Source organism: Chelonoidis abingdonii, chromosome 17 (assembly GCF_003597395.2).
Source record: "Chelonoidis abingdonii isolate Lonesome George chromosome 17, CheloAbing_2.0, whole genome shotgun sequence".
Lineage (NCBI taxonomy): Eukaryota > Metazoa > Chordata > Testudines > Testudinidae > Chelonoidis > Chelonoidis abingdonii.
Genome location: NC_133785.1, coordinates 31,501,048 through 31,514,110, shown reverse-complemented (window position 1 = coordinate 31,514,110; position 13,063 = coordinate 31,501,048). Strand labels below are relative to the sequence as shown.

At 39.3% G+C, this 13,063-nt stretch overlaps 1 protein-coding gene across 20 annotated transcripts in view; it reads right to left on the bottom strand.

Moving 5' to 3' along the window:
- The window catches only part of FOXP1 (forkhead box P1), a 523,713-nt gene that overhangs the window by 30,561 nt on the left and 480,089 nt on the right, over positions 1 to 13,063 (bottom strand). For all 20 annotated transcript variants that reach the window (XM_075073243.1, XM_075073242.1, XM_075073252.1 and 17 more), the window contains 2 exons: positions 12,377 to 12,464; positions 3,657 to 3,740 (listed from right to left, as the gene is read on the bottom strand). In XM_075073243.1, the coding sequence (XP_074929344.1) occupies positions 3,657 to 3,740; positions 12,377 to 12,464 (172 nt within the window). The remainder of the gene's footprint in view (positions 1 to 3,656; positions 3,741 to 12,376; positions 12,465 to 13,063) is intronic.

The following is a 13,063-nucleotide window of genomic DNA, read 5'->3' as shown; positions in this document are numbered from 1 at the left end:
ATTACTATTACAATGGCTCTGTAGCTCCCCTTCCCCTCCTCGCCTCCAATTCTAGCTCTCTGCTCATGAGTCCTCCCAGCAGTAGGGACCAGAATAACGGGTATTTCTACACCCAACAAAGGCTGCTCTACAGGGAAGTGCTGCATGTACAACTTTCGGCCTCCAGGATGGGTCACGATTTAGCACATGCTTAAGCACATGCTTAAGTCCCATTGACTTTAATATGACTAAAGTGCTTTGTTGAATTAGGACCTTGGTGATTTGTTATGGCTAAAAAAACATGATCATTCCACTGTCTTTTCCAAGATATCAATTATTCCAAGGTGCTAAAGCAATTTAAAGACTGACACACATTCCTTAACATGACTAGACCTGACTAGTTGCTGTTTAACAGAGTTGGATTGAATGCACAGAGTTGGACTATGGTCTGAATAGTCCAAAAATACTATACTAATTGATGTGATATAGCTAAACGGGGCAAGATTACATTATCGCTTTTTGGCTGCCATTTCTGTTTCACACTGGCATTTGGTTTTAAGAGCCACACAGTATAATGGTTCACTCTTCATTTTGCTATCTACTTAAGAATGATTTAAAAATAAGTATTAAGAGCTTTTAAATACAAAAAAAAATTCCCATAAACTCTCCATGCAGTCATTAAAAAGCTGTAATTTTAAATGCCAGTTTATTGCTATGTTTGGATCGATAGTGACTCCATTCAAATCACAGATGTACCAAAAATATACACCTTGCATTAGTTGTGGTGGGGGAACAAAATTAATTACTGGATGTAAAAAATACTTTGCAGTGTAGTAATGGTCATCAGATCTTTTCTACCAAAGTCCTACCCCACTGAGTTAAAAGGACTGGGGTCCAGCACAGTCTGTGTGTATTTTTTTTCACAAGAAAAGCACAATTTATGCAAAACACTATACTTCTACATCTTATAATTAATTTTCAAATGCTTCACCTATACATATTTTAATAATTTCTGATTTATCAGATGGTATCTATAATAAATTTTTCTATATTTCAATAAATGAAAAGAAGACAGTTTCAATCCAACAACGGAGTGTCACACAGTATAGGTCTGTCAGGCACCAATTTTTACTTCTAACATGTAAGTTAAAGGATAAGGAATTTATAATGCTGCCTGTGAACGAAACCACTTTTCATACAGAAATGTGATTTTTTTTTCAAAGGGTAATACAACAGTACATTTACATAAACTAATCCAAACAATCTATGTATTTGACAATGGCAAACCTCACACAGACTGCCTATTGTTGGTTTACATCTTGGAGTTCTTTATGTTGGCTTGTAACACTGCTCTAGCTGTCAAAGGTTTGACTTGGACTCTAAATAAATGGTTATAGAAGTGCTGTGCAGCGATATTGGACTTCTTTGCAAAAGAAAACCTGCTGTGTATGAATTCAAAAGCTATTAATTTTTCAGTCACAAATATTCATGCCTATTTCTTTTAATAAAGAAACACTGTGCTGAGCAACGGAGAGATAATGTTGACTAGTGGTACAGAATTTTCAATAGAGCAGTTAAAAATAAATTTAGTGGGAGGTCCCCATCAAAGCTATAATTTTCCAGAATGTAAAACATTTTTTAATACTAATCAAGATAGCCCATTTTTCCCCATTTGTTTTTTTTTTCCTGCCGCTTTTCCCTGGTTATTGGCTGCTTAATACTAATCTGCATGGCGACACCAACTGGTACCTTTGTAGCCGACAACACAACTGAAAGCTTAGTGCCTGTTGATACTGAGCGCTGATCACTAGCTGAACAGCACTTGTCTTCTTGTGATTAAAAAAAATAATAATAATAATAAGAGATATACCAATCTCCTAGAACTGGAAGAGACCTTGAAAGGTAGTTAAGTCCAGCCCCCTGCCTTCACTAGCAGGACCAAATTTTGCCCCAGATCCCTAAGTGGCCCCCTCAAGGATTGAACTCACAACCCTGGGTTTAGCAGGCCAATGCTCAAACCACTTAGCTATTCCTCCCCCCCAAGATTACTTCCCTTTAGTTTTTAATCCTTCCTTCTGAGGGGCACCGCTGCTACAAAAAGTCTCTCAGCAGAATGCTTTGAGACCCCCACAGATTATTCCACTCTCAATTTTTAATCCAGTAGGATAGATAGAAACCAACCCCGCTTCTCCGCATTCTGCTGGGTCTATAGCCTAGACGACAACATAGTAAAGCATGCAAATTCAGTCTAATGCGATCTGAAGGATAGGAAGAGAGTTATTTCCAGGTACTTAAAGTAGTTTCCTTTTGTGATCATCCTGATCCATTGGATTAAGTAATTTTTGGAATCTCTGGAAGGGCTTATATTCACCACCCTCAAACTTCCTCCAAAAGGCATTGCTGAAATTGAGTTGGACTCCTGCTCCTATGCTGTTGAATATTCTGCAATTTTCTTTCTGGTACCTCTCTATCCACTTCTGCAGCCATTTATTTCCAACTACATGGAAACTGAGAAAATCTTCTCTAGTAAAAATGGATGTGCAAAGTGTTTAATGATTTTATGTTCTCTATCTCTGTAATGTGTTCTGTTTCAGACATTAATTTTGTCTGCCAACTGCATCTTGGCAGGCTACCATATTTGCTGGGTTAATAGTCTGACTCCTTTTTATTTCTATCACCATAAATCATAAAGGTATATGGGTGTGTGTTTGCTTTATTTATAGAAAAATAAAATCAGTCAAAACAGATAAACCAATACTTGGACACTACGCTGCATCATTGCATATTGATTAAAATTGCTAGTACTAACTATAGATTGTCAACGCTCAATTAATTTTCACACAATGACTCAAAGCAAAATCAAATAAAGGCAGCGTACCTTTAAATCTTACAAATCTTAAAATCAAGAAGCAAAGCACTCTCTCCATTTTGAATAATCATGTGAAGTTATGAGGAAATTTTTTTTTTTTAGCATTCTGCTGATATGAAAAAACAACAACTGAAGCGCAATTTGCTTCAGGGAACAAGGTGCTAGATTTGCCTTTTACAGGTACCAACAGTTGGCTTTGACTATTAGACCATCTTTACTTGTAAGACCAAACATTTTATAAAGTGCAGCCTGTAAAGTTTATCCCTTTCACAAGCTACTTCTGAGAGCAAGCTGGATAAATAGGGGTTTCATGGACTGTAAGTACTTTAACAACTGACAATGGGTGATACTGATTTTGTTTTTTACTACCATCATTGAAACGTACATGCAACTAGAGTCTACACTATCTGAGCCTAGGATAGGATCACAGTGAAATAAATATCCTAAATATAATATAATTTTACCTTGAGCACTAAAACCAGTCTGGTCCAAATGCTCCTTTTGATCACATGCAAATTCAACTTACCTAGAGGGGCTTTACATGCATATATGTGAGGGTAGAAAAAGGCCCAATGTGACATTTAAAGTTAAAACTAGTTTTAAACACCCTGAAGAAAAAAGATTGTGGGAAAATCGAGCTTATGTGGCCGTGAATACTTGAAGCCAACCAACTAGCGATGCAATTTTTGTCTCTTCATTTTGACAGTCTTTTAAAGTAGGCCACACTTTGTATTATGCTCTGAGGTGGGAAACAGGAAAAGAGGTTGTTGTGAGGCTTTGTTCTGTTTCTGCACAGAACAGTACTTACAGGCTGAGGGGTGGCTTTTGGTTCAGTTGACTTCACATGCAGGTGTGTCATCATAGCTTGCAGGCGCTCTTTGTCTTTTGCAAGCTGAAGAAAAAAAATGCTCTGTTACTTCGATGAATAAAATCCAGAATTCTGCTTATTCCTGATTAAACAGCTGGCACCACAGACATGACAAAACAGTTTTATTGCTTAGTAGTTTGGAAATTGTATATGGTCTTTTCTGAAGTCGAACTAACTCGTGGTGCTGGGTGTCAGTATTTTCCAAAGCAAAACGCATTAGCCCTTGAGTGAGGAGCGCTAGACCTGCTGGCACCAAGGGGGTCACCACAGCCCTGACAGCTAAAAGACAATAGTGAATCATGTTTATTAACCAATCCTATTCATGCTCAGTAGGCAAAGCAAAAAGCAAATAATACATCTAATACTCAGATTCAAATATTTTCTTGCTTTAACGTAACTCCCCCCACCCACAGAAAACAAAAACAAAAACAGAATATAGCTTTTATGTCACATACTGCTCACGTGGTGCATAGAGCAAGCAAAGAGGCAGGAGTGGTGAAACCACATGAGGCAGTCTCAGAGAATTTGAACAGCCAGCTTTAGAAAGCACTGTGCTTATTTAAATAGCAAACATTTCCTAAAATCAGAGAGTGACTTACTATTTTCTTATAACAATAATATATAGCTCTTATAGAGCACATTTCATCAGTAAGGTCTCCAAGTGCTTAGCCAAGGAGGTCAGTATTAATAGCCCCATTTTACAGCTGAGGAAACTGAGGCACAGGGAGGGGATGTGACTTGCCCAAGGTTACCCACCAGACCAGCAGCAGAGCTAGGACAAGAACCCAGGGCTCCTGAGTCCCAGTCCAGAATTGTATCCACCAGGCCATACTGCTTCTGGAAGGTGGGGTAAAAACTGGACCAAAGGGCAGTATTAACTGTGAGCAGAAATTTAAAATGGCACCCTGTTGGCACATGTCTTTAACTAACGGGCTAGGAAAGTGTAACTGTATTAGAAACTATTTTAATAGTGTCAAGTATCAGAGGGGTAGCCGTGTTAGTCTGGATCTGTAAAAGCAGCACAGAATCCTGTGGCACCTTATAGACTAACAGACGATTTGGAGCGTGAGCTTTCGTGGGTGAATACCCACTTCGTCAGATGCAGGTATTCGTCTGACGAAATGGGTATTCACCCACGAAAACTCACGCTCCAAAACGTCTGTTAATCTATAAGGTGCCAGAGGATTCTCTGCTATTTTAATAGTGTTCTGTCCCTTAGTGTCAACTGAATACTGCTCAAACCAAAAGAAATCCAGACCACACAATACTTTAGGAATGCTTCTTTTGCTCTTTGTGATTCAATTATGACACCATTTGTGAGCACTGGGGAAAGCAGTTCTATTCTGCACATTATGTGTAAACATGTGCACCCCCCCCCCCCAATGATATGCTTCAGTCTTCTCAGTTTTCTTTAAATTTTCTACTGAAATCTCCACGCAAGTCACAGTCTGGTTGCTTGGACTCTAACATTATACTGCCTTGATTAAGTTTTTTCTTTGTACAGAAGCTAGTTTGCAAATACATTTAGAATGCAATGATCAGACGGTAAGCTTGCTGTTTTGGGGGACCTCAAAAGCTCTTTCTATGTGTAAAAAGTATCTTTGCCAACTATACACAATAAAAAAGGTAACATATACTAACACTAAGAATAGAAATAATACAAGTAAAAGGGCTGTAATTACTACACATGCCCAATAAACAGATTCCTGTTTTCTCCAATGGCATTTAGATCAGGCCCATGAAATTGAGAGTTTTCTCACATATTCATTATCAAGTCTGAGTTTTGCTCTAGAAAATCCAAATTCCTTGTGCCAAGAGGAGAAAGCTAATCACATTCCAGGGAAAGTTTAATAACTCTGCCCTCCTTATCAGAATCATCTGTTTAGAGTAGTAAAACTGGGTTAAATGAATGTAAAAGAAAACTGTCATAAATCCCCATTCACTACATTACAGTTAAGGGTGTGTCAATCTGCCCAAGGGGAGGGGTTTCTAACTGTGCCAAATGTCATGATGGCTTGAAACTTGGCATATAAGGTTTCAAAGAGGAATTAAAGGGAGAAAAATCAATGTAACTGTCTGGTTTTGTGCTTTTAGAACACAAAAGTCACTGGGATTTTCATGTCACTATTTTTTTTTTTTTTGAATTGCACCGGATAGCTCAGAGGATTGGCATTGATATATGGAATTTTACAACACTGGGTCAGCAGTAGAAATCTGATCATTGATAGGTTGTAGGCAAACACTTATCTTCTGAAGGAGGTTCTCCAGCCTGAGTGGCAAGGCTTGAGGTTTCAGTTCAGGTCACAGCAGACAAGCGCCCATACTGAAAAACAATCTTCACCAATGACACCCTTTCCAGCAGTCAGGCCTTAACTTGAAAATTCAATATCTGGGCCTGTGTTCAATTATCCTGGCACATCTGAGGGCTCGTGACGAGAGAAAACTTTTGTGCAGAAGTCCTCCCTCGCTGGGAGAGCCAACGATGGAAAGGGAGAACGACAAGGCTGGAAGGAGATGCAAAGAGACTACTATGTCTACAACAGATCCCTCAAGATCTAGTGGTCAAATCCCCCGGATGTTCCAAAGAGAGGTAAGGAACCAACCTCAAGGCTGGAAGGAGATGCAAAGAGACTCCTATGTCTATAGCAGATCCCTCAAGATCTCGAGGCCAAATCCCCTGGATGATCCAAAGAGAGGTAGGGTACCAACCTCACGCTCCTGATGGAGTGATCTAGTGGAAAATCCTCCCCTGAGGTCTTCCTGTGGTCTTTTCAGAGGAAGTGGAGGTCTGACCCATCATATACATTAATGTATATCAAATCAAACCAATGAATGCTTTTAGTCTCAGGAAAGGGTGGCTGTGCGGTTTTCCATTCTCAATCATTTTATTTGTTGAATAGCTGGGCACGCGAGTTGCCTGCAGTTTAGTCTGCACACTAATCTTCACTCAATGGACTAAACACTGCAGAAGATTGTTATTTTAGAAACAAAATAAAATAAATACTCCCATCAAAATCAAGACCTGAAAACTGTCTGCGTGAAAGCAGTGAAGGCAAAGAATAGGCAATTTTCTAACACCCAGCACAAGGGGAAAACCCAAACGAGTTTCTTTCTGCATCCCATTGTTCCCATGGCACAGTATGTTTCGTTCTGAACTGGATAGGTCCTTATTTTTATTGTTCTCCATCACCATCTTAGCATTCTTTTAATGCAGTACTTGGTGGATGAATTCTGTTAAAGATCCTCTTGACATTTCAGGCAGACACATACTAATGTTTTGTCATAGTCTGAGAATCCGAATGCTCCTCCAGTTAGCCAGGAGTTTAAATTATGAAAAATAGAAGTCTCTCGCTTTCAAAGCAGCAAATGGAAGTGAAAAATCCCAAGAATTTCTTTAAACTGCTTTCCATTAGGTCAGGAAGCAGGAGGATACAAGACCATAACTCCATTAGTACCACCCCACCATTCAGTTAGATCATTCAAAAGAAGTCATGAGGGCTTGTTAGGCCACTGATGTGAGGAAGCTCTCATCAGTGAGGCATTGACTAGGGCTCCAAAGGTCTAGAAATGGGGACTATTAGTGTTTTTTTGCAGAAAATGCACTTGATTGCTAACAGCATTCTTTGAGAAAGACTTGTTATGCACAGAAAATAAACTGATTAGCATTACTCTTAAATGGGCCGTATTCTGACTTTTCAAAGCTACTTATAAGCATTGTTTGTTTCCCTGATAATCTTCTGTGACAGGAGATGAATACATTAGCTCTGTCAAACTGTGCAAAGGTCATCCAAAATGCCCTGCTGAACATTAGCCTCTCAGTAGCACTTGACTGAAGGTGCATGTACACGCATATTCCAAATGTGTATGGGGTAAGATCCACTCCCCTGACTTCAGCACTAAAACGGATTACTCTGATAGAGGAAGGTGGGGAGAAGGACCCTCATACCCCAGGGGTACAGGTCAACTCCCAAAATATTGCCTCCTCTGCTGCAACACTCATTCTTTCCCCCAATATCCTTCTCATTGTTCCTTTCTGTAATGCTTTACAACCATTTAGACTTCAGGGGATCATCTGGACCTTCTCTGCACTGTGGCAAGACTGAGCATATGTCTTCACTATCAACGTTAAAACCCTGCTGCGGCAGCACTTTAACGGGGCTGTGTAGTCCCAGTGCTGGAAAAAACCACCCCCACGAGGGGAATAGCTCCCCGTGCTGGTGCATGGTCTACACTGCCACTTTACAGCACTGAAACTTGCAGCACTCAGGGGTGTGAGAAAGTTGCAGTGCTGTAAAGTGGCAGTGTAGACAAAGCCTGAGTTCAATAGCTCCGAACCATCCCTAACAGGTAAGTGTCCAATCTAGCTCTGAGTACCTGCCAGGGCAGTGGCTTCACAGAGTTCCCTTGCCCACTTAATCTTCTAATTCTGAAGTATTAGCTAGTATTTCTAGTCAATTTTATAAGGTGCTGCTCACTATGGCGCCCAAGTGCTGCTAATCCTGCCAATTATTATTGCAAACACTTACAAAATACTGTAAGTTTATACAGCACATTATAAACCTAGATAAAAAAAAAATCACATACCACCCTGGCTGTGAAGTGGTTAAAATCTAAGACAAACACACACAAAGACAGGACACTGGACACTTCAGGAGAGAGAGGGTGGAAAGAGGACACACTGCTGATAAGACAAAGGCCAGCCCAGGAGAAGAAAGTGCCTTGAGCACGGGAAATGGGAGATGAAGAGGAAGACTAGGTGCACGGGGTGGAGTAGTAAAGGGGAGAACAGAGGGTCTTGAAAATAAGGACAAGGATTTTAGGCAGTAAGCCATTGGGTGGGGTCAGGGGGTTAGGGAGAACGGGAGTCAGAAGGGACAATGCATCCAGACCAGCAGGAAAGGAAGACATCTTAAGCAGCAACGTTTTGGACAGCCTGAAGATGAGGGGAAAGGAGGCCAGTCACCAGCTTATAATAATCAATACAAGATTGTTATGTCCCTGTCACTAGTAAGGATTATGGTTTCCTGTGTTCTTTATAACATCCCTTTACATCCTTGAAAACGGGCCAAAGTAACCTTTTCTCTGCATTGACAATGGCCATTTATCTTCATGTTTCCCTCTTCTATGCTATTTTTCAAACCCATCATCATTTTTCTTGCTCTCCTCTGAACTCTTCTAATCTAATCCGTTGCCCAAAAATGAATGCACTACTTCAGCTGAGGCCTAGCTAAACAGAATGGCATGTAGCTTGCTTGTATTTATACCTTAAATCTCTTATTCTTCCTTCATTCCCAGCCACTCATTTCTCTCTCTGTAGTTCCCCTAATGAATGGTGATCATGTCAACACGGTTTCAATCATGTAAAAATATCAGAAGACTATGTTGCTTGTGGTATTTCAAGTATGTTTGTGATGGTGATACTGTGAGACCAAGATTCATGATATTTCTGTCCAAATACAAATCTGACTTGATGTTAGTTTCCATGAGCATTCGTCAAAGCAAGAACCCTCACTTTCTTTAAGCTGCATTGGATATCTCTGTATGTGTATGTTGACAGAATATTATACATAAGATTAACAATAGTAAGAGAGAAATCGAGACAGAAAATCAAATTTGGATCCATTACACTCAAAGAAAATATAATACTTAGCCTTAAAGCTCAGTTACAAAATTAATTCTAGGAAAAATAATTTAAAAGAGCAATTCCTGATGAGATAGACAAGAAATTTAATGGATGCAGTCAGAAGTACAAAATCACAATTCATATTCTCAAGATGCTTCGATGAAGGGGCAGTGGATGACATCAGATGGTAGGGTAGTACTTAATCTACAGCACACATTTGGCTCCTCGAGAGTTTGCAGAAATGGAACAGTGCTCCACTTGCTCAGGCGGTTTCAGGGCGAGCAAGCAGACTGATGATCACAGGAGTATGAGGCAAGTGTCAGAAGAGCTGAGCATGTGGTCAGCTAATTTGGGTCCCACCTCCCACAGAAACAAGAAACAGTATATCATGACGATACAGCGATACTTCCTCTCCCTACAAGGAGCCACATCTGAAGCGTGGAGGAGAGAAGGGACACATCACGTACATATACCCACCACCTGTGCAAGAGGGACTCTGAGGATATTCTGCATCTAACGGCATCTCGGAGAGTCACAAACCAAAGGTGGCATCATGCCTTGGTATCATATGGATAAGTTTCCATTAAAAGCATGAGGAAGTTGCAATATGATTATGCAACATCATCTCCCCTAGATGCAGCCACTGCAATACAGTAGGTCAAATTCTACCTCTCTCCAGTAAAGGAGTATGGGGTATAAGACAGGGCAGAATTTGCCTCATTGCCTATATCACAAGCCCTCATCATTTTGTGTCACTACCAGCCCATTTCTTGGCAAAGCTGAAATCTAGCACTTCGAGTACCACTGGGGTAAACTGGTTTGGTAACAGGACACCATGCCTTCCCTGTCTAGGTCATAGAACTCCAGTTAATACATCGCAGTACTGACTGAGTATTGTTACTGCTTCAGGATCGTTTGATAGCCATGTAAAATATGATCTTAATCTTATTGTCCAAATTCCAGTGGGCTAGGTGACTACATTGCAAATGGTACTGCTGGGCCAGCCCTCTGTTCCATCAAGGCTTTTTACAGAACAGGCCGAACCTAGATTAACTAGTTGCTGGAGGAACGCCCCAATTACTCTGCGTAACTCATTATTTGAGGAATAGGTTTAGTCTATGCCCATGAATATTATCTTTGCTACACTAAAATCTAAGGGTCGTTTTTCTTCTGGTATCTGTTTCACTCTATTTTCAAGATGCAAGTGCAAATGCCTGATCCACAAGACCCAAATGCATCACATCTATTGCTTACGGGTCTATCACAGAACAATGAACTTTCAGCTAAGATCAAGCGTAATATCATTTAAATATGGGAGATGTATCCTATCAGGGACTACATCCTGCCCTTTCAGAGAATGGACTCTGAGCTAAGAGGTCTTTTCCAACACTGTCATACCTTGGATCATCATTCACTCATTATGATCAGTGCTCCTGTAACTAAAAAAGTAGTGCCGGAATGCACTTCCAGTAAGTGATTGTACTGGAAGGACACCATTTCAGCTCCCCAAAAAAGTGCCAGAGCGGTGGTCTGGAGCATTTCAGCACGACTCAAGCCCTGACTATGATTAGTATTATGTAACACCGATCAATCTACCACAATAGCGTCACACGATTATAAAGCACTAGCTATCAAAAACCACCTATACCTTGTTCAACTCTTCGTGCAGGGCTTCATCTGACTGTCCCTAGGCAGTACAAACTCCTGTTGATCACAGGACTGCAGGATTGAGCTGTTGTATTTATTTAGATGGAATAAATGGGTTATGGGTGTTAACATAACCCAGTCATTCATTTAAATTAATACAACAGAGCTTATAATGTTTTTCAGACTACAATCCAATCTAGATTCACCTACAGCATAACTGTTATTGCCCGTTGGTGAAAGATTATCTTATATCTCAGTCCACCAGTAAGACTGTAGATTTTTTTTTTTTTAATACCCAGGAAACTTGTTAAAATAACAAACCATTTCTCACAGCAATTTCTGCAAGACTCTGCTATTTTACAACTAGTAGTTTGATTTTTATAAAACTTGTATTAAAATAGTTTATATCGCTTCAGCTAATAGTGGAAGACTGTCTTGACTGCAGTGTTACTGAAAGTAAAATTTAGGAATATCTATGAAAGAAAAAAGCTAATTTGTAAGATAAGAAGATAAAAGGGATTAAAAAAATGGTTATCTTGAAAAGTAACAACAAAAAAGTTTAAGTGTGTTTTTGCTGATTTTTCTCTACAACTATTTGAAGCTATAAATGACTTAACTCAGTAAAATTCCAAATGTAATTATCTTCTGTACTTAGCCCAAGGCTTTCCATATATCTCCAAACTGCTGTCTTGCATACAAAATAGGTTTTTCAATGGCTGGTAACTATATAATGTACAACATTGTTTTAATTTCCCTTCCTTTGCTAACCTCTTGACTACACACAGACACACAGTCAAAGTCCTCCAGCTAGAGCAGTGAGGCACAGGGAGATATAAAGAACTCAAAAGCATTTTAAAAGGCAGTTACATAAATGGGTCATACCTCTGAAATTGCACATTTTAATAAGCTCAAATTTTACCCCCTTTTTTTGCACTTAAACTCATTTGCCACAAATGGCAAAAAAATAAAAAAATAAAGAAACAGTATTATTACTATATGAGAGACCACCAACAAGCCAGTTCAGGCAGTGTTTTGAAACAAACATTGATCATTTCTTCCATGCCAGCAACTCTAAACCATGGGGAAGGTTTTCCATTCGCCCCTATTTCTCCCTGTGCACCCCCACCCCCGATTTGAGAATAAAATGCATTACACACATACTGATGGATTCCCAATCAGTGAGCCTGCTTAAGCTTCCTATTTCTTTTCAAATTATGGTTTAGAAAAGAGGAAATGAAGCAGCAGTTTCTCTGACAGTTTTTAAAACTACTACAAGTAGGTTTTGAAGGCTTGTTTTCAGTCATAGTGGGTAAAGCAGAACTCATTTTACTGCTGTCGAGAATTGGATGTTATCAGTACTGAGGTAATATTAAAATAAATTTCATTTTACCTGTAGCTCTAACTGCTGAACAACCTGCATTTGTACTCTACATTGGGCTGTACTTCTATCATCCAGCGCATGCTCATTGTTGAGATGTCTGCAACAATATACAGAAAATTATTAAGTGAAATGGATAAACAAAAAGGAAAAAGTAGTTACCAGAATGAATAAGCAATCTGAGTATTATCCAGCAGGTCTTCATCAATACCTCCGTTTTTCCCTCTGTCCTGCTTTGACTACTGCTTGTTACCATCACTCATTGTATTTTAACATATATTTTCAGTAGACGTTTATTTCAGATCTAAGAGAAACTCTGCTGAACAGCTGGTTTTCACCATTTAGGTGAACGCAAATAGGATTAAGAAATTATGGTAAAAATAATTTTATATTACTTGACTACAAAATGCTGGATATATCTAAATGGGTACATGCAATATATGAATTAAATCTCAAAGAATCTTTATGTTTTATGTGGATTAGAAATAAATAATATGGTTGTGCAAAGAATGAAAAAATTAACACACACAATTTGGTGTATAAACATGTGCAAAATATGTACCAATAAAAGATAGAGTGAGATACATATAGTTACTGTAAAACAAACTGTATTCTTGAGCTATCAGGTACTAGAAATGTGTCTAGAACAATTCCCGAAATATGGCACTGCTAGAGTTAAAGGGTTGCCATAATGTGTGT